The following is an 18,972-nucleotide window of genomic DNA, read 5'->3' as shown; positions in this document are numbered from 1 at the left end:
TTAGCCAATCACCAGCTTCCATTGCAGCCCTCTCTTAGCCAATCGGCTGTGGCGGTTGGCGCGGGGGGCTGAGGAAGGGGCTTGCGGGCGGGGGACGCTTAAAGCGGCCGTGTGGGGCCTGAGGCGCCCCGTCCCGCTCAGCTCCTGACGGCAGCGCGCGTGGATGAGGAACAGGCCGTCCCCTGTGTTGTAAGTGAGATTGCTACAGCTGCACTGCATCATTTCACTACTTAAAGCATAACGTTTCATTTTGCACTACGCGGGCACCAGCTGTGAGCTCTGCTGAAAATTCCTTTATGACTGAAAACCCAATCAAAATGAACGGTCCCGTTATGTGGTCACAGAGCTACGCTTACCTGGAGAGCCCGAGGACAAAGCAGGACACACAGAGAAGGGAATACAGACAAAAAGAGCTTGCAAAAGGCAAATATACCTCAAGAGCAAGCCAAAGTTAATTACAGTTAAAAATAAATATTAAAAGTGCACAAGAGCAGTGCAGGAAGTGACACACAGAGGCAAGAGGCAGGGGATGGGTTGTCTCCTGTACATCAGAACTGGGCTATCCTGGCCTGAACACATTTTTTCCTGCAGCTTTCAAATAGCAATTGTATCCCATTCATTTTAAAAGCTTTTCAGGTTGGCACTGATCTTGTCATAGCAAGAAAAATAGCATCGAAGACTCATTATTTTGGAAAGAAAGAAAATATTTACTGCAGAAGTTCATTTCATTTCAGAGGAGTGATATAAGAGAGAGTGAGTGATTTACTGCTTTCACTATTTGAGCTAAATAAATCTCCTCCTTTCCTAGCTCTTGAATATAGAGTTGTGCTGGCGGAGTGGATTACATTTGATCTATGTACCATGACAAGTACTGAAAATTGTGGGCTTCATTGCTGCGTTCACCCACTCCTTCCTGAAGATAAGAAGAAAGTGTCAATACAGAGAGCAGCCTTTGCTCCGTTCCATCAGCATAAGAAAGCACAAAGCTGCTCTGAAGATGTCATGAGTATACAGTCTGACACCATGGAAACCAAGGTAAACCCCTTTTTAACTCTTTCAGCTAACATGCTGGGTGTGGCAAGAGACAGAAGTTCTCCTATTCATGAACATTTTATTTGCATATATCACAGTTCATGACAGGCTTGCATTAATGCTAACAGAAGCTTCTTTTAAGCATATGGTTGAAATTTCAGTCACCGTGGAAGCAAGCAACCTATGTGACTCAATCTATTTTCTGTGTCGTTTGAAAAGGGAAGTATTTAAACACAGTGCAATTGCCTCAGAGGAATAAGATGAGTTTGCTGCATCGCTCAGCAGATGGTCATCTCGAATATCAGCCCACAGTCTTTACTCTGCTTTTCTTTCACATAGGTTGGGAGACTGATAAGGATACTATAAGAAACCTGGACAATGTCCAAGAGATTCTGCTCCTTACTGAGATTATCTGTTATCACAATCCCAGACAGCTATCCTATGCACACCACATGTAAACACAATCCAACCACCAAGAGAAAAAGACAAATCTGAAAAATGAAACCCTGGAGTTTTCACCCACTGCTCAAAGTACAGTGAGTTGTCATGTTTATTTTATAGCTTGTTGGATCTCAGGGTATAGACTATTGAGTAGAATTTCATACAAACAAAACTATGAGAATTCACTTGCTCTGACTTTAGCATTTTGACTCTAAGACAAAGGAACTCTGCTTTATACTATTGCTCTCCTGTGAAGGGTGTTGCCACAACTGCCACCTGTATTGGAAACCAAGGTATCAGTTTCTAGCAGGTTTCTCTAGGTAGTTCAAGAACAAAAACCAAGATCGTGAAGGAAAGTTTTATTTGACTTACTCAACTTGTAATGCCCACATCCTAAGATAAGAGGTATTAGGAAGAAAAAAAATAGCCACAAAGCAAAAAAAGAAAAAAAAAAAAAAAAGGAAGAAGCCAAACACAGACAGATATTTACACCTTTAGAACATCAAGAAAAAAAATAGGCACAAGTTTACATTCATTAGTTTCAGATATGGCCAAGAAACATTCAACTGAAGAGGGGTAAATAAAATCCTGCTTTCCTCACATCCTTGCCTAAGACAGCACAAGTCATGCTTTTCAAAGCCACACTGATCTTGTACATAAAACAAGGCAAATAATCCTCATTTTTAATATGTTTTTGCTTTAAAGATCACAGAGCCCCTCCTAGAGCCATTCAGTTTAGTACATACATACTGAAGCACTGAGTATGTGCTTTGAGCGCTAGTGAAGCTGGTTACAATTCCCATGTAAAAAGTGAGAGTCATGCAAATCTGTTTAAGTATCAGAAACTAGTAAAGGATTTTATTTCATAGCTGCTAAGCCTTTCAAATCTTACAAGTGTCAGCAGAGAATGATTTAACCCTTGAGAAAAAGGGTGCATTATAAAAGAGGCAAATATCTCTTGAGATCTCCCCACATACATATCTCATCTACTACTAATACTGAAGGATTCCTTTGCTAAACACAATATGCTAGGGGAAAAAATTTCTGCTGTTCCCTTACTGGGAGCTGGAGCTGGAGGCAGACAGAGCTGGAGGCAGACAGCTGCTGAGGCATCACCTTCTGCTGTGCCCTGCGAAGCAGGTGAATGTGACTTGGTTGCCGTTTCAGCCGAGCCCTGCTCTAGAAGGATCGGTGGAAACAGCCCCAACTCCAGCTCACATCTAGAAGGAACTGAATGCAGGAGGGGGCTCCCCTCCGGTCGGGGCTCTGAACCCACTGGTCTCAGCAGTACCGCCTAGAGGTGCCGAGAACGTTTTGCACTTCATCCAAAGCCACACGGGATCAGGCAGGAATGACATAGGAGCTGTGGGGGTTGGGGGTTGTAGCAAAGCGTAGCATTCTCCTCAGGCAAAATAGTTTGTCTCAGCAAACATACTTGGCTTGAGCAGGAACGATTTAGTGCTGGCAGGTGGAAGGGAAGAACTCAAGCTTCAAAAAGCTGCAGATGTTCTTCAGGAACATCCATCTTTACCTTCCCTGCAAGGGCAGCACATCCCACTTGGAATAAGGGCTAAGCAAGAGAATAAAACTGTAATAAAACTATCTTTCTTCCATGTCACTGATTAGGAATTTACAATTTCATAGTTTAAGAAGCTACAATGCAAGTTGCATTTGCTTCACAAGGACCCTGTTGTAGTGTCCTCCCTTGTGATGTGAGCCACCAGTGGTCTCACCCATACACAAAGCAGGCAGGCTGCCCCGAGCACCAAGGCCTAAAGGCACCCAAAGTAGTAAATAAATATACATAAAACACAAAAATCTGAAATGAATAGCACTGATTGTTTAAATTTACAGTCCATCTTATTACATTGAACTAAACGTTTTAGCATCTTTAAACCACTACACAAAGCTGCTGAAGTTACTCTGTTACAAACCTGCCATACAAGAGCATAAAGCACTAAAGTATTTTTTGGCAAAGTAACTTGCTTCCAGAATTTAACATACATTCAAATCACAGTGTACATATAACAGATGTGTCACACTAATACAACATCCTCTATTTTCTCACAGTATATTCTGCCAGAAGCAGGACACCTCAGAGACCTTTCCTCATTTCATTTGCTCTCTTAAATCCTTCCTATAACAGCTTATTTAATACAATCTCACTCAGGTCAGCTGCTCCTTACTTCTGCTTCAATGTTGTCCTGTTTGTTGCATTAATCTTGTCTCCAGGATAAGCCACATCAGTCTGATGTGTTTACAGAACAGATGTTACGTGCTCTACTCTTGCCCTCTTGCAAGCATCCTGGGAGCATTATTTATGCCTTTTACATCCTCATGTTTACTTTTTCTCTGCTTACTTCCTGCCTTAACAACAGAATCCACATTAGGTTTCTGAAGAGGAAGAAAAATTTTATTCTCCAAGTGCACATACTGATTTTCCATTCCTATGGAAAGTCTTACATTGTACTTCTTACATTCTACCTCCCCCGCCCCCCACCATACTATGGCTGTCAGACTTGCACTTTTACCTGGGACACAAGGAATAACAAATCTGGGGGGAAAAAAAAAATAAAACAACAGCAATGCTCGTGTTTTTGTCCAAGTCCCCATTTTCTTCTCCCTGAATACCTCCTCGCTCTGAGCCTGGGCTCTGAGACCCTCAGTGGACAAAAACAGGAGAAAGGACAGACTGCACCTTCAGCCTTCATCTGCAGCATTACAGTCACAGAGGACTCAGTACATCATTGCAAACCTTGCACAAACCCCATGAATTTCTCAAGTCTAGCACACTCAAATGCTGCTATCCTAACCTAATCTCCTATTCAGAGAATGATCCAGGCAGGCTTCAGGTGCCAGCTGTGCAGTCAGTATCACATCACACGAGGAGAGCCCATCTCAGCTCTATATACCTGCATTTACTACATCACCAAAACTATACATTGTGTTTCTTAGGATAAACAAAGTATTAAAAAAAATAAAAAATAAAAAGTTTCCTCTCTAGCAGCTTGATCCCAGTTCAAGTACCTGCACAATCTCTCCTGTATACATCCAACATCCATCTGTCTTCTGGCCTTGTGTGTAATAGGAACAGGCACCATGCTACACCAGTTCCCTTTGCTTGTGTACTTCACTCTGCATTCCTCTTACTTAGCAAGAACTGCTGCTGGCTAATTCTGAAATACAGCAAGGCACTTTGATGGATGTTAAAGACTTTGTGTGTCCACAGGCAGGATGCAAATCCACCCCCTCCACACAATAACTTGCCTTTAGGGCAAACAGACCTCAGCAATCTCCTAAGGAAAGATGACCACAGCACAGCAAGTCATCTGGCCTGCAAAGAACAGCAATGTGGAGGGAACAGACCAGCTTCCTCAGAGTTACAGATCGGTTACAAAAGTCCGTGTTTCACTTCAGTGCTTTACAGAACTACTACTTCCTCCCTGGGGAAAAAAGATAAAAATTGCTAGTCATGTTGCATGTGTTAAAATATGTGAAGTCAAATCAGCAGTAATATCTGTAGAAACACAGCAGAAAAATAACAGTAATAAAAATCCCAAAGCAACATAAACCTGTGTGAGAAGCCAAGGGTCAAGTGGAAAATCTACCAGTGATGTTCCTGCTCCTCCAACACAACCATAAACATCTGAGGAACCATCTGCCAGATAACACATAGGCCAAATAGGTACATGGGTTGCCCTACTCAAGAGAACTGGCAAAAGTCTCAGCCAATTCAGTTCATGATTTATCTGACACATTAAAAATAATAAAAGGTACGGAAGGGTGGAACAAAGACAAAATTCAAACCATAAGCTGGCAAGTGGTCCTGGATCCATCCAGCAAACAGTACTGGCTACAAAAAGCAGAAGGTCCCACCAGGCTGCTGTGTGTTGAGATAGTCTTGTGGCCACCATTGACCATTGCAGGTAGTTTAATCCAATTCTGTGAGGAAAAAAGTCCTTGTACAAAACTGTTTTCCTCCTCTGATTGCCATCAGATGAGCTCCTTCAGAGGCTCGTTTTCAATGGGAAGTGTGCCATTCATCTCAGGGGAGCTCTCTGTGCCCAGATATCCCAAGAGGATCTCACTGCGCCTCCGTGACAGCTGCAAGATATCTTCTGCCAGCAGCTGCACTGTTGTGTATCTCACATTGTCCAGATCAAACATGTCCTTCAGATATTGTACTATCTGGTGCTGCAAAGATAAAAGGGAGTTTTACAGTAAGGAGACCTTCACTCATACCTTCCAGTACCACCTATTCCATAAGGAATTTTGTATGCCTGCTATATATATATTATAGGAAAGCCATCCTACCTTGAAGAAACTGCAGACTTCAGCGAGCTGCTGCTTGGGCCCCAGAAAACCAAAGGCTAGAACAGGACTGACATGCTCCGATACGGAGTAGAAGTGAGAGATAAAGCCATCTGGTACCTGCCACAAGGAAGGGAAAAATTGGTAGGTCTCAGTTCTCAGACAGAATTAGCAGCTTGTTCCATATCAACTACCACAGTTGGAACTACCATGCCAGCACTGTGCTTCAGCAACTGAAGAGCTGCTTAAGAATCTCTCTTCCTGCAGAATTACAGTTATCCATCAGATTTCTTGAAGGATGACTTGAGCTTTCTATCTTTATGTTCCTAAGCTACTCTTTCAGGAGAAGAATAAATAGAAGAAGATGGAAGGCGACCATCAGGCAGTCCTTACCAACTCTACTTGCAACCTCCAAAGTAAGCCAGGAATGAGCAGAAAAAAATTCCAGATAGCTAAGATGGAGATTCTGCATGGCAATACAGCTTCCAATGCACTCATTACTCTTTGCATCATCTCACAAGGCAAACCATGTCATACCAGCTAGCTGTGGGATAGAAGCTGAACACTTGCCAGAGGCCACAGTCCCTGCGGTAGAAGTAGGGATTGTGCAGTTGCAGCTTCCTGTTCTCCAGGTCCTCAAACTCATTTGCTGCAGTACTTAAAAAAGCAGCAGGTTTAAGGGAAATGCACAAAGTACAAAGTACCAGTGGTCAGCACTGTGAGGCAGGAGAGCAGGTGAGCCCAGTCACTGCACTGCCAACAGGCAAACTACAGTTCAGAGAGCAACTGAGACCATTCCTATGGGATCGTGAGCAAGGATAGGGAATAACAAATGGAGAACATTATCCTCTGGATCTTCTTATAAAGAAAAAGTGAAAATAAACACAGAACTGTAAAACACTGATGTTGCACTGGTACAGAGAAATGACAGCAGGACCTCAGCACTCTAAAGCAGAGAGAATGCAATTCAGTTCATTCTTATACCACAAAGATTTTGCATTTCACCAAGATCTTGGTGAAATCTTTTCAGCTTCAAATGCATTTGATTCTTTCCCTCTTCATTAATCTTGCTTACCATTAGAAGCCTCCTTTTTGCTTTCAGAACAGACCAGCAGGCAGTTGCTAGGGCCTACAATTAACAAAGAGACCATAATTTGCTGGGATTACTCTTCTGAAGAAAACAGCCTGCCAACACATTGCCATCAAAACATCAAAGCAGTGGCCCTTTTGTGCCAACAACTCTAAAATTAGTTAGGAAAAATCCATACGAGCTGGAAGCAGGTTTGGCCACTACAGATCCATTCTAGACAAACCAAAGTGTTTTTGAAGATCTCTAATACAATCTGGCATAGCTGCCACATGCCCCAGAATACAGACTTTGAGCAGACAGCTGATTTACTGGAGGACTGCTGTTGAGAGTTTTGAGAAAATATGGTGTTTCTAAAGGGAAAACACTGTTCTGCCAGGCCAGTCAAAGTGCTGTATGATCATCTTTCCTAGCTTTGGCACTGCTGGACACAAGCACTGCCTGGTGAACCCACCGTCTCCTTGAAGCTGTCGGACAGCCAACGGTTGCGCAGCACAGCCAGCACAGAGGAAGGTGGATTCTCCAAATCCTCAAAAGCATCCATGAGGATAAAATCCAGCACAATATCAAAGAAACTCATGCACACCACCTGTCAGAGAGCAGAGCAGTCTGTAAAGGAAACAGGTTTACAGAAAAAAAAAAGATGGACTTTGAAACAACAAAACAGTGTTTGCCACCAGCATAGGAAGCTGTGTTCATTCAGTTCACTGGTCAAACCCCTGGCAGGGGCTGGCCAAGGGGCTTCCAATTCCTGAGTCCAGGAAAAGTCCAGTCAAAAGGGCAAGCAAATCTTAGAGCTACACACATTAGGTTGTGCCCTCCAGAAAGAGGATGTGGTGGTTTTTTCCCCCCCATTATTTTTACTTTCAAAACACAGTAGTGCTAACATTGCTGAAAGCAAGATTTGCTGTGAAGCTTAAACACTCAGCCAGGCACTTTTCCCCCTGGCCTCCCTCACAACGTACAGTTGCAAAGTAATCATATTTCAGAAGCCATTCATTCACTCCATGGTTGTTCCTACATATCCATTACTCTCCAACTCCTCTCCAATGTTTAGAGAGAATGTCTTTACCAACCCCTCTTCCCTCCAGCTCCTGCTGTGTGGTCGGCCAGGTTTCTGGCTTCAGTGCATAATGCAGCATCTCCTCATAGCTTTCCAGAAAAGCTTTGGGATTCTGCAAGAGCAGAGAAAAAACACTTCAGAAGGTACAGCAGTTGTGGACACATCATACCGAAGGCTTACTTCTCTATTTTGAGCTAACAAACATCAACACATGCCACTGGCTGAATTTTTCAGCCAACACACACTTTGTATGGAAATACTTTTTTCTGTGGGAGGCACAGACAGCCCCAGGCTCAGCTGTGACTTAAAGCACATACTTAGCTGTCTTCAAGGAAGTGGTTAGAGGCACCTATACACAAACCAAGTCCAGTAAGATTAACACTGTGCAAGCAACTCTCTGCTTGGGAGATGATGTGGTTGAAGCAGAGGTTTCATTATTATTTCCTTTTTCTGTATTTGAATATTCCTATGATGTACTCTGTACCTTCTGCTCTCTCTGTAATAAGGCACAGTGACAAACTGTGGACAGGAGCTGCAGAGAGCCTCTTTCCTGAGAATTTGGTTGAACAAGACTAAAAACATTGACAACTTACTTTCCACAATGGTCACCTATATACAGATGAAGTTTTCTCCTTTTACAGTCCATAATTTGTCTAGTGCATTGGAACAAGTGTTCCTGTGCCCACAAGAGAAATAAGCCACTTTCAAGCTTCCTACCTTTTCAGCTTTTGTCATCAATCCTATCACCATTTGCTTTCCAACCTCTCCAAAAAACAGTTGATTGCTTTCATCCTCCAGCAGCTCCTGCAAAGGGAACAAAAGAAGTCTCCATGAATGGGAGTGACAGCTTCTGGCCAGCTATGCAATTCCCAAGCTTTCACGTTCCAACACTAGATCAGCAAAGAGGCAGTCAGGTAATCACCACTCAAGCTGGGCACGGGGACTAGGGGATACTTATTCCTCTCCAAATCAAGTCAATGATAATTACAAAGTTAAGTAACAGAAGCTTGGACTGTTTCTGTTTTTACTTGCTCTAGAGGGAAAAGACTTCAGTCCTACATGGATGTAAAAGAACACAGCTGGGGGCAACATGCCATGGCAATGCAGGAACCACAAGGACAGCCAGCCTCACACTCCTTCACTGAACCATTCTCACCTTGAAGGCCTGCCTGACACAGTGCAGCTTTGCAAGGAAATCCTGGTCACTATAGCAGCCAAGGAGCTCTGTCCTAGAGGGAAAAGGCAATGAATGCATAAATTTCAGTTCTCCTAATATCTCTGACCCTAACAACTATGCTTTTCTAAGAAAAAAAATTCCAGGCTCTGCCTACAAGAAAGTAATAAGTGTGTTTCCTTTGTGTAGTTCACTGGAGGATCACAGTATCGCTGTAAAGGCTGTCACAGCATAGAACTGTGCAACCCACCACACAGAACATTATTATTATTATTATTAACTTCCTGGGATAATATCCTTTCTTACCATGCACCTAAACTCTAGAAAATCCAAACAAAGATGCTAGGAGTCCAAACAACAAAGATGCTAGGAGTTTCCTGCCCCAAAGGGTTATTCTTTTTATAGGGCTGTTCAAAGGTAAATACTGTGTTCATATTGCTCAAAGGAGCCCTGACACAAACATCCACAACTCCAGGTGGCACTTCACCTCAATGTCCGGCATGCAACCTTCCCTTCTTTCACTAGCTGCAGGGCTTCTTCATATGCTGCTACTGGCTTTGATAGATGGAATGGTATTTCCTCAAAGTGAAGAGAGTCAAAGAGCTGTAACGGTAGCAAGAAGCATGGGAAAAAAAACAAATGGCCTCATTAAATATTTGTGAATACTTGGGGACTGCACTCAAGCCAGGCATTCCTTCTTTAGCTGGCAAACTTTTGTCAGCCCCAATTATTTCATGCAAAGATATTTTCCTTCCCACCAGTTTCACACAGCTCAGTATTCCCTGAAAACACACAACCAAGCCACATTACATTAGACATAGCATTTCTCTAGCTGTTTTAGCATGTTTTCTACAGTAGATTGGAAGATGACCCAAGATGTTGGATGAAAAGGACCTCCAGCCTCCCACTTGAAGAAGAATGGTTACCCACACAGATCAGGTCAGCTATGGTTCGTTCTGGGCAAGCCTTGAAAGCCTCCACATAATGAGATTTCCTGATCTTTCCAGGGAAGGCTGCACCATCACCTTAATGAAAAAGCTTTTCCTAACATCTATCCAATCTGGTGCTGTTGCTCCACGTTTTATCATTTTCCTTGATTAAGATGTGATTGGCTCCACTGTCTTTGTGGCTTCCCTCCAAGCAGCCGCTCTGCTACGCACAGTAGGAACTTAAGTTACCTCTGCTGCAGAGAAGAAGGAGTCCTCAGAAATTGAGCTGTCTTCATCATCTGTCCGAAGCCGTAATGACCCGTCCGTCAGGGGAAGCATTAAAGTCTTCTCTGGAGGAGACAAAGAAGCCACACGTGTTGGAGTTCACAGACTACTATTCCTCCTACAGTCACCATGCTCTCTCTCCCCCCCTCATAAGAGCATTTTGCCAACACTCTTTTGCTTTGCTCATGGAAAAGAAAAACAGAAAAGCTGTTTAACTAATGTATTTCACACCCAGCTCACCCAGATCCAGCAGCATGCTGTCTGATGGAAGCGAAGACCCAAACTCCTCCTGGAGGTGGTAGGCTCGGTGCAAGAGGGACTCCAACTTCTCAGCAAACTCTCTTTTCTGAGACTCCTCCTTGAACATAAATGCCATAGAATTTACAGATTAAATTACATGCAAGAGAGAGAGAGAAGGAGAAAAAGAGAGAGAACTCAATCCTACAATACAGCAAATATTGTAATGGGAGGAATGCTTCTATACAGCCTATTCAAATCCTCTGGAATTTTAGCTCCACAATTTTGTATTCCTGTTAAAAAAGAAAGAACTTCAGTCTGCTATCCAGAGAAACAGGTATGTTTACAAGTTACAGTAACTTAACTCTCCTGACTCGTGATTCCCTCTTCAATGAAATTAGGCTGAAATCATATATCACAGAACCTGTGTTGAATACAGAGGTGTATCCAGAACTGGATAATGGCATAAGTGTCCTTGGATTAAGGTGCTGGGCACAAGCAAAGCTTGCTGTAAGCACAAGAAGAAAAAAGGAAAATAAGACACAGCATCTTGCCCTCATGCCCCGTGTCTGTGTGAATATGTCACCCAGTAGATAGAAGCATTAGTAAGAAGCACAGGATCTATTTTGATGTTGGATTTGTTAGCAGAACCACTATGCAGGTTGGTGGCCCTGCCTGTGGCAGGGGGGTGGAACTTGATGATCCTTGGGGTCCTTTCCAACCCAAGCCATTCTATAGGATGCTTTAAAAAGTAACAGCAAGAACGCAGATTTGACTTGCATAAATACCCACTCCAGAAGGCAAATATCCAATACACTTACTACACTAGGCCCTATTTATGACAGCCTTGAAACACTTTTTACCACTGAGAACTCCTGGAATGTTTGGAGTTTAGCTCCTTTCACAAACCTGAGCTACAGCTGCTCTGTTTAGCTTCGTAGTCAGTCATCACGGAGCCTTCTTAGTTTGGATCTCCTCTTTTATCAGAGGTCTGCCCAGCACAGTCATCAGGTCCAAGACAAGACGTTGTCCTAAAATACTTGTTCTGTAGGTGGAACAAGTTACACATCTCCCCCCTCCACTTGTTCTGTGAACAGAGACATTCTTAGCAGCTACTTTGCTTTAGTCATTAATACACACAAGCAGCTGCATCCTGCTTCTCCACTCACCTCCCAGGAAGTGAGAGTGACCACCAAGATCTCTACTTTCAACGTGTTAAAGAGTTATAGACACAACACAGCCAGGCTAAAAGCTCTTTCTTTCTCTCAGGCACTGCATCTGTTACAGCCTTTTCCTACTGCAGTCTCTGCTGCTTGAGCAGTTGCATGACAGTGACTGACATGCTCTGGAAGGTGGGCAGAAAAGCTGAGGAATGAGGGGGAGAGACTTATTAGAAAGAAAAAAATAAAAAATAAAAAATCACCCACTCACACTGCATAAGGAAGCCACAGATGTAGACAGCTCTTAAACAGTCTGGCCCAGCTCTGCCCTTAATCTGCTCTTCTTCTATCCTATTAGTTACTACTACTACTAGCATCTTGTCTGGCCTTCTGGCATGTTTCCCAGCTGCCAAATGCAAGAGAAAAGAGGAGGACCTACCTCTAAGGCATTCTCAGACAAGTTCTCTTGGTGTTTCTTGCTGTCCCAGGGCACAGGAGTGCTGGAACTAGCACTGTCCCGCTGCCTGATGGTCAGTGCCTGTTCCCACTTCTGCAGGGCCTCCTCAAACAACTCCATACCTGGCAGCACAACCAAAGAAAGCTCTGAGATCTTGCAACCAACAGGTGACTGAATTTAAGCCGAGGATGGGAGAAAGCTTGCTATTAGAACACAAAGGTGAACCTCCACTGCACAGACATACAGCTGCTGATGATCTATGCCACTTCACACCCTATTTTTGCTCTTCCCATGATAAACAACCCCAGAGGGTGATGTTAACTCCTGTGTTTACCTTGGACATAGAGGCTTTCTGCACTGGAATCGCCGATGGCTCCACCATCCCCCATGGCCTGGGCCTCCCACATCCCAGCTGATGCTGGTGTTGGACTCGAAGAATTCACAGCTACCATCTGCAGGAATCACAGAATTGTAGGGATTGGAAGGGAGCTCCAGAGATCACCAAGTCCAACCCCCCAGCACAAGCAGGCAAATACCTTTTGAAATATCTCCAGGAGGGTCAGCATTAAAACTCCCTTGCCTTGTAAGGGGTGGTATGAACAATTACCAGTCCCTTCCCATGCAGGTTCACACCATGCTGTCAACTGCCAAGAGCTGTTAAGAGGGGACACAAGAAATCCTGCTCTTTGCCACCTGGCACCACAGCAGTGTCTTTGAAAGCACAGAAATCCAAGCAGGAAATACCTTCCCTCACCAATTTACAGTGAGGCTTCATTAGGAAACAGCGAGGTGTGCAACTATGAGCACAAGTAGGACAGCACCTCTGGAGGCAACAGCCCAAGAAAACTTCAAAGGAAACACTACAACAGCACAAGCATTTTGATACGAAGTTTGTGTCAGCCCCAGCTTTCCATACAGAAGGACATTGGAAGTGGGAGAAGTAACCGCACTCCAAAAAAAGCAGCAGATTAGCAGCAAAAATACAGCTGGGGAATTTGGCCAAGGGAAATTCCAGCTCTTTCTTTGTAACTAAACCTTGTCACGGGAAGGCTGAGCACTAAGATCCACAATGCAAATTGTCAGCTTGCTCAAGTTTCACCCCTGTGCATAAGCATCTTCTGAAGTCTGGCAAAACAAAGTGCTGGGTTCAGATAAAATCAATGATCAGTATTTTCATAGTTGTTTTCAGATTACTTAGATAAAATGCCCAAATGTGAGCCTGATGCTAGAGAAAAAGCTGCAATAAATGGCTGATAGACAGTTCTAGCCATGCCTTCATTGATTCATCTCTGTGGAGTCGTAATAAATCACTTTGAGATCCAGGACTGCAAAGAGCAATTCACTGCTGCTGACTTAGTAAATAAGTGACAAAGCTCAGGAAACCAGGCAAGACAGCAGGCAGAACCTGCAGCTGTGTGAAGGATGAGCTGTTCTCCCATCACATAACATAAAAGCAATGAGGACAACATCACAGAAGTTCAGCTGCCACACAGTGAAGGGGTACTGGAACAGATTTCTCAGTGTGAATATCATTACTCAAGGACCAGCAGTGGAAAAAAGAATTCAGATACTTTTATGTCAAGAGAAACAGCTTTCAGCATTACAAAACCAAGACAGCATCTGCGGGAAGGGAGAAGCCAAGGGGAATTAAATGGCTGCGAGTCCATGGAGGGGGAGGAGGCCAGGGCTGGGCACAGTGCGCCCTGCACAGGCGCATCCCATGCTGTCCCAATTACCCAGGGAAAAACAGGCTGCACACCCAGCACCGTGCCAGCACTGCCGCCTGCTGGAGACACACTTTGGCCAGCACAAATTTTTGTCAGCTTTCTGGTTCTTCAAATATCAGAGCGTGCTAAAAATAATGCAGTACCTGCATTGTGGCTAGATGATTTTTCTCCTTCCTTCCTCAGCACTGCTAGTGAAACACCAAGCACAAGTGCTCCTGCAACTGATGCCAAGGAGTTTTGTGGCACATCACAGTGTTGGAAGCTGCTGTTCACTTGTGCCTTCTGTTGCTCCAGCTTTTAGCAGTGAGGATATCTAACAGGCCCTGAAGCCACAAACATTCCCCAGCGTTTCTGCCTTTGGTCTCACAAGAGGTGGATATACACAGCGACAGCTTCTGCTTTGAAGGACGTAGAACCACTGGGCTGCGTCCCAGCCTGCGCTGTTTCATTAACAGAGCTATCTGGTTTTGGAAGTTAATGTGGTTTTAAAAATTGAACAACCTTGAATAACCTGTATAGAGGCAGAAGGGCTGTGATGACACAAGGGTTGGTCCATCTAACACCCCACTACAGAAGGAAACAAATTTCCCACCGCTGCCAAGTTCCAGTAACAATTCATTCTCGCTCCTGTAGAAGGACATAGATAGCCTGAAGGAATCATGGCTGCATCCCACACACAAGTCCCTCCACAGCCTCTTGCTGACCAAAGACACCCTGAGGCTCTTGGTCAGAAAAAAACACTGCTGTGATTCCGGAGGCATGCCTGCCTCCGACAGCTCCAGACCATCGCTGTTGAATTACAACAAGACTGCCCTCCAGTTACACTGTAACCTCCCCTACTTCAAGAATCTTGGCATTATCCATCAGCCAGCACAAGCCCATGGACCTGGTGATCTTGTTACACGGAGATGCACTAATCTGTCACCCCTGCTTCTTTCAACCCTTCTGAGAAGGTCCTTACCGAGGCGAGGCTGTGGGAGGAACTGGAATGTTTGCTGGGCTCGATGGAGGAGATCCCGCTGAGCGTGTCGTTGCTTTTGCTGCTGGGACTCTGGACTCTCTTGCTGGAGTATCCTGAAGTTAAGGTCACACAAAAACAGGATTTTAAACCTGGTGGCCTGTGCATGCAGAGGATGGAGACAGGCTCTCCTGTCACAGCAAATGCTGTTGGGCATGGGAACCCTGCAAGCTACAGAATGTGCAGTCCACATGAGAAACTACAGCAGTCACAGGAAAACCCGGCACAAAGCAAAAGAGATTCACTGCAGCTGTGGTTTAAGGAGAGGAATGTTGCCCTGTCAAGCGTGACCGCAGATAGGCAAGGCAGCATCCAATACCTAGAAATGAGTCACGTCTCCTTTACGGTCTATTTTGTTCTAGACACAAAGCAAGTTGCTATAAAGGGACCTGAGGCTCAGGAATGAACTTGCATTGCCTTTGATGGTAGGAGGCAAGCACAAATGGAAAGCATCAAGGAGAAACTCCTCCAGCTTCCCTTAGGCTGGGCAGAACACGGACATAGCACAAACAATGGTGCTTCCATACTTATTTAGCATGCTTCAAGGGTTTTTGTTGTTGTTTTATTTCTTTCCCCTACAGTGCTTAATGAGGAGCTGGGTCAGCCTTATCCTGAACAAACAATACAAGTGGGTGAAGAAGCTGCCCATGGTTTGGGAGCTTCAGCAGCTGGGACAGACACTCCTGACCCACAGCTAGGCCACCACCCTCTGCATGCTGCCCCAGGCAGATGCAGCTGCACACAGCACCCACAGGCATCACCAAAGTCAATATGCAGCCAGGTCATGGTGTGCCCCAGGCTGTTATTATCAGAGAGGCATGGCAAAACAAGTCTATAGACTTTGTGTGGGCAGGGGGATGGGAACTACATGCCTTAGGGAAAACCTCAGTGTCACTTCCCCTCCCCCAGTCACTAGGGTTTTGAGCTCAGCATCTCTCCCTTTCCTGCACTAACCCTGTGTTCATAGCACTGTGCTTCAGATCTCTAATTCAATTCTACATCAATTAGTGCACAGAAATCACTTTTCTTTCCTCTCTGCCCACTTGCCAGAAACGTTCTATGGTCCCACTGCTGCTTATACATCCCCTTTCTTTGAACACTATTTCAGCAATATTCTCTACACTCCCTTGCTACATGGTTTTGGGGTCTCCCTTTTATTGCAAGACCAACCTTTCTTCACAGAAGAGACCCTTCTGGTTGGCAGAATGGGCACTGTGACGCCTCCAGGCTTAAAGCCACACTTCTCTGGAGCAATCTGCTTCTTTCGGCGACGACGTCGCTTCAGCTGATGAGCTGCAAGAGCCAACGCAACTGTCCCAAGAGCTGTAGCAAACAGTACCTTACGTAGGCCTGGAGAGAGCCGCAGCTGCGAGAAGACAGACTTTAAACACAAAAGATACGAAAGAGCAACAATGAAAAACCAAAGTCTACCATCCTTTCTTTTAATATATGTGTATTTTTTAATTTTAAGCAGTTGTAAAGATGAGATACCTGAAATGTACGTTGGCATTTCCCCTCCCACCCATAGGACTCCTCCCATTATCTGCTACACAGCTGAAGCTTAACAGGAGAGAAACTGCATAGCACCAATGTGATGGAACCTGGGGAAATTGGTCTCAATTCTCATTGCCAAAACGAGCTGTAACATTCACAAACAGCCTATAACAGATGAGACCTGAGTCACCCAGGTTCAGCTCTGAAACCCTGGTATGTAGCTGACCTTTGCTACCCCAAACACTGCATTACTACAAATGGAAAATATACCAATAATCTTTAATTGTATATATGCACTTCGTGCCCTTGAAGAGAAGAAAGGTGGGATTCAGGCGTTGTCCCACAGAGTGATGTGGAAACACTTCTCCCACCCTACTCCAAATCCATCCTCACTACCCTGGCCCCTACATACAAACTAAACAGACAGGTTTTCCCACCATCATGCCTCTATTCCTCTCAATTAACACAGATTCTTCTTTCTTGGCAGACAATCTCCAGAGACAAAGCCCAAGGAACCAAAAGACTTTTCTCTTGTTGTACCTGTCCAAACGTTGTGTACACAAACACGGGGATCTCTGCCACAGTCATTGCCAAGGCCTGGATGATGGACATTCCCTCGGTTCTTCTAAATGCCATGGCTAAAGGATGACCTCAGCACCTCAGGAGTCACGAAGGGGAAGGGCACTTGTGGATGGATGCTGCGCGAGCCGCTCACACGGAAATCCAGCTTTCATCTGACATCGAGCTCAGTGTCCTGGAGTCAGCCTTCATCCAGCAATTCTGAAGGAGGAGGGAAGAATCAGGTGAGTGAAGGTAACACACAGCCTGTACTTCCCTGTACTGCACTTCACAAACAGCACACCAGCTCACTCAGGGCAACAAGGCTGCTAGAGCCAAACCTGAGCTTCAAAGCACCTCCCCATCCATAGCAGCAATTGTTGCTTCTCACACCAAGTACAGGGGTAAGGTTCACAAACTGCTCTACAGTGGCAGCAGGGTCCTTGCACTCAAAAGCTGAAGCTGTGCCAGAGATTTGCACATGCTCTACAATGGGCTGCATGTGGCTGGACAGAACTTTTGGCAGCTCCCATGTAAAACAAAACAAAACAAAACAAAACAGCCCACATATAAATAACATGATTATTCCAAATAACCACATATGCACCTTAATCAGCATAACTCTGCTAGCCCTTGATTCTGTCACTGTAAAGAGCTACTTAGCACAGGCTTATTTCACAATTGGCAATTTCTCCCAGGAGGTTTCAAAGCAACCTGAGTTTAGTAGAGCTTTCCTGGCTGTGCTGGAAGCCAGGAAGCAGGGCTCTGCTTCATGTCAAGGACAGAGGTACAAAAAAAAAAAAAGGATGCACTGAAACCAGAGAAGTCTCTTTTAACCACCACAAAGTTATAAACGCTTTAGTCCTGCTCTCCCAGCCAGGCCAACCTTCACAGCAATGCACTTGGAAACACTTCCCTTACCCGTGTGCAGCCACGCTCCTGCCACGCGGCACTCTGGTGCCTTTTCAGGTGCCTTCCCACACCGACAAGTGAAACCCATCCCATGTTTTAAAGCCACGTGATAAGCCTGCATCTACCTGACCACATCGCACTGCAACCTTGCACCTCGCAGCCTCCAGGGCTGGCACAGCCCCTTAAGGAGCCACATTTGGCAACAGTCTCAAGGGACCAGAGTACCAGGAGCTTGCAGAACAAGGTTAAATGTAACATTTTGGCTAGAGCAGAACAAAGACGAGCAAAGTGCAAAGAATCCAGGGGACACTGTTCAGCCTGCAGGTTACTACACCTGACTGGCAGTGGGGACACAGCACAAAGCCAAGGAAAACCTTGCCTGTCCTTGTCCTTCAAGGCAAAGCAATGCTGGCCCTACCAGAACACATTTACACCTCAAGCACTGCCCTGCTCCTCTGGGCATCTCAGGATGCTCCTACGGGATGCCCCACTGCAGTAAACCGGAGCCCTGCAAACAGAGCTCCCTGGGCTGTTTGCATCCTTGGACCAATCTCCATAACCCCGCACAAACGTACCCCCGAGCACCCCTATGCCCCTTGCACCCCTCTGGGCGCTCAGGCACCTGGCATCCCTGGGGCACCACTCGGGCCCACTGCCCCCACGGGCCCTCCTGCAGCTCAGGGACCCCTGAGCCGTCCGCACCCCGGGCATCCCTACGTTCCCTGCACCCAGCGCATCCCCCCCCTCCACCTCTAGGACCGCTTCTACCCGGTGAGGTTCCCGTCTCTGACCCCCACGACGCAGCGGTGCGGCCCACCCAGCTCCCGCAGATGTGCGCTGCCGACACCACTCACCGCGACCCGCGGGCGCCCGGCCCCGCTCGCCGCCCCGTTCCCCCCGCCGCGCGCCATGGCCGCGGAAGGGCAGCGTCTCCTTCCCCCGCGCCGCAGCCTACCCTGAACGAGGCTTCAAGCCCCGCCCCTCCGCACTCCTACCCAATCAGAGTGGCGATCGTCCCTCCGGCGAACCAATCGGGGCGCTCTCCGCAGGCCCGGCCGCAGGCTGCGGCGCCGAGTGCGGTTGAGCG

General features: G+C 45.7%; 1 protein-coding gene and 1 long non-coding RNA gene across 3 annotated transcripts; one reads left to right on the top strand and one right to left on the bottom strand.

The window, feature by feature from the left end:
- Positions 1-115: 115 nt before the first annotated feature.
- Positions 116-1,940, top strand: LOC125702558 (uncharacterized). The gene is made up of 2 exons (XR_007380634.1): positions 116-189; positions 809-1,940. It is a non-coding gene; the product is annotated as an uncharacterized LOC125702558 (long non-coding RNA).
- A 1,353-nt stretch (positions 1,941-3,293) lies between these two features.
- Positions 3,294-18,850, bottom strand: MIGA2 (mitoguardin 2). Of its 2 annotated transcripts, none has more exons than XM_048965978.1 (16): positions 18,740-18,850; positions 16,956-17,195; positions 16,092-16,302; positions 14,865-14,977; positions 12,511-12,628; positions 12,159-12,298; positions 10,563-10,680; positions 10,287-10,387; positions 9,596-9,711; positions 9,091-9,163; positions 8,652-8,738; positions 7,948-8,046; positions 7,326-7,460; positions 6,860-6,913; positions 5,788-5,904; positions 3,294-5,667 (listed from the first exon to the last, which is right to left on the bottom strand). In XM_048965978.1, exons 2-16 carry the CDS (start codon positions 17,049-17,051, stop codon positions 5,467-5,469), a joined length of 1,779 nt encoding a protein of 592 aa, XP_048821935.1. In that variant the 5' UTR covers positions 17,052-17,195; positions 18,740-18,850; the 3' UTR covers positions 3,294-5,466. The 2 variants fall into 2 exon arrangements, with proteins under 2 accessions (XP_048821935.1, XP_048821936.1); XM_048965979.1 differs by having other exon boundaries at positions 16,092-16,287.
- Positions 18,851-18,972: the final 122 nt, after the last annotated feature.

This window comes from Lagopus muta, chromosome 19 (genome assembly GCF_023343835.1).
Source record: "Lagopus muta isolate bLagMut1 chromosome 19, bLagMut1 primary, whole genome shotgun sequence".
In the NCBI taxonomy this organism is placed as follows: domain Eukaryota; kingdom Metazoa; phylum Chordata; class Aves; order Galliformes; family Phasianidae; genus Lagopus; species Lagopus muta.
The sequence above is the reverse complement of the archived record's forward strand: the minus strand, read 5'-3'. Positions and strand labels throughout refer to the sequence as shown.

Excerpts from the sequence above, each read along its gene's own strand:
- MIGA2 (XM_048965978.1), bottom strand. The coding sequence starts at position 17,051 with ATGGCATTTAGAAGAACCGAGGGAATGTCCATCATCCAGGCCTTGGCA. Across the intron at positions 12,629-14,864 it reads CCTCCCACAGCCTCGCCTCG|ATGGTAGCTGTGAATTCTTC; the intron begins GTAAGGACCTTC and ends TGATTCCTGCAG. Across the intron at positions 8,047-8,651 it reads TGATGACAAAAGCTGAAAAG|AATCCCAAAGCTTTTCTGGA; the intron begins GTAGGAAGCTTG and ends CTGCTCTTGCAG.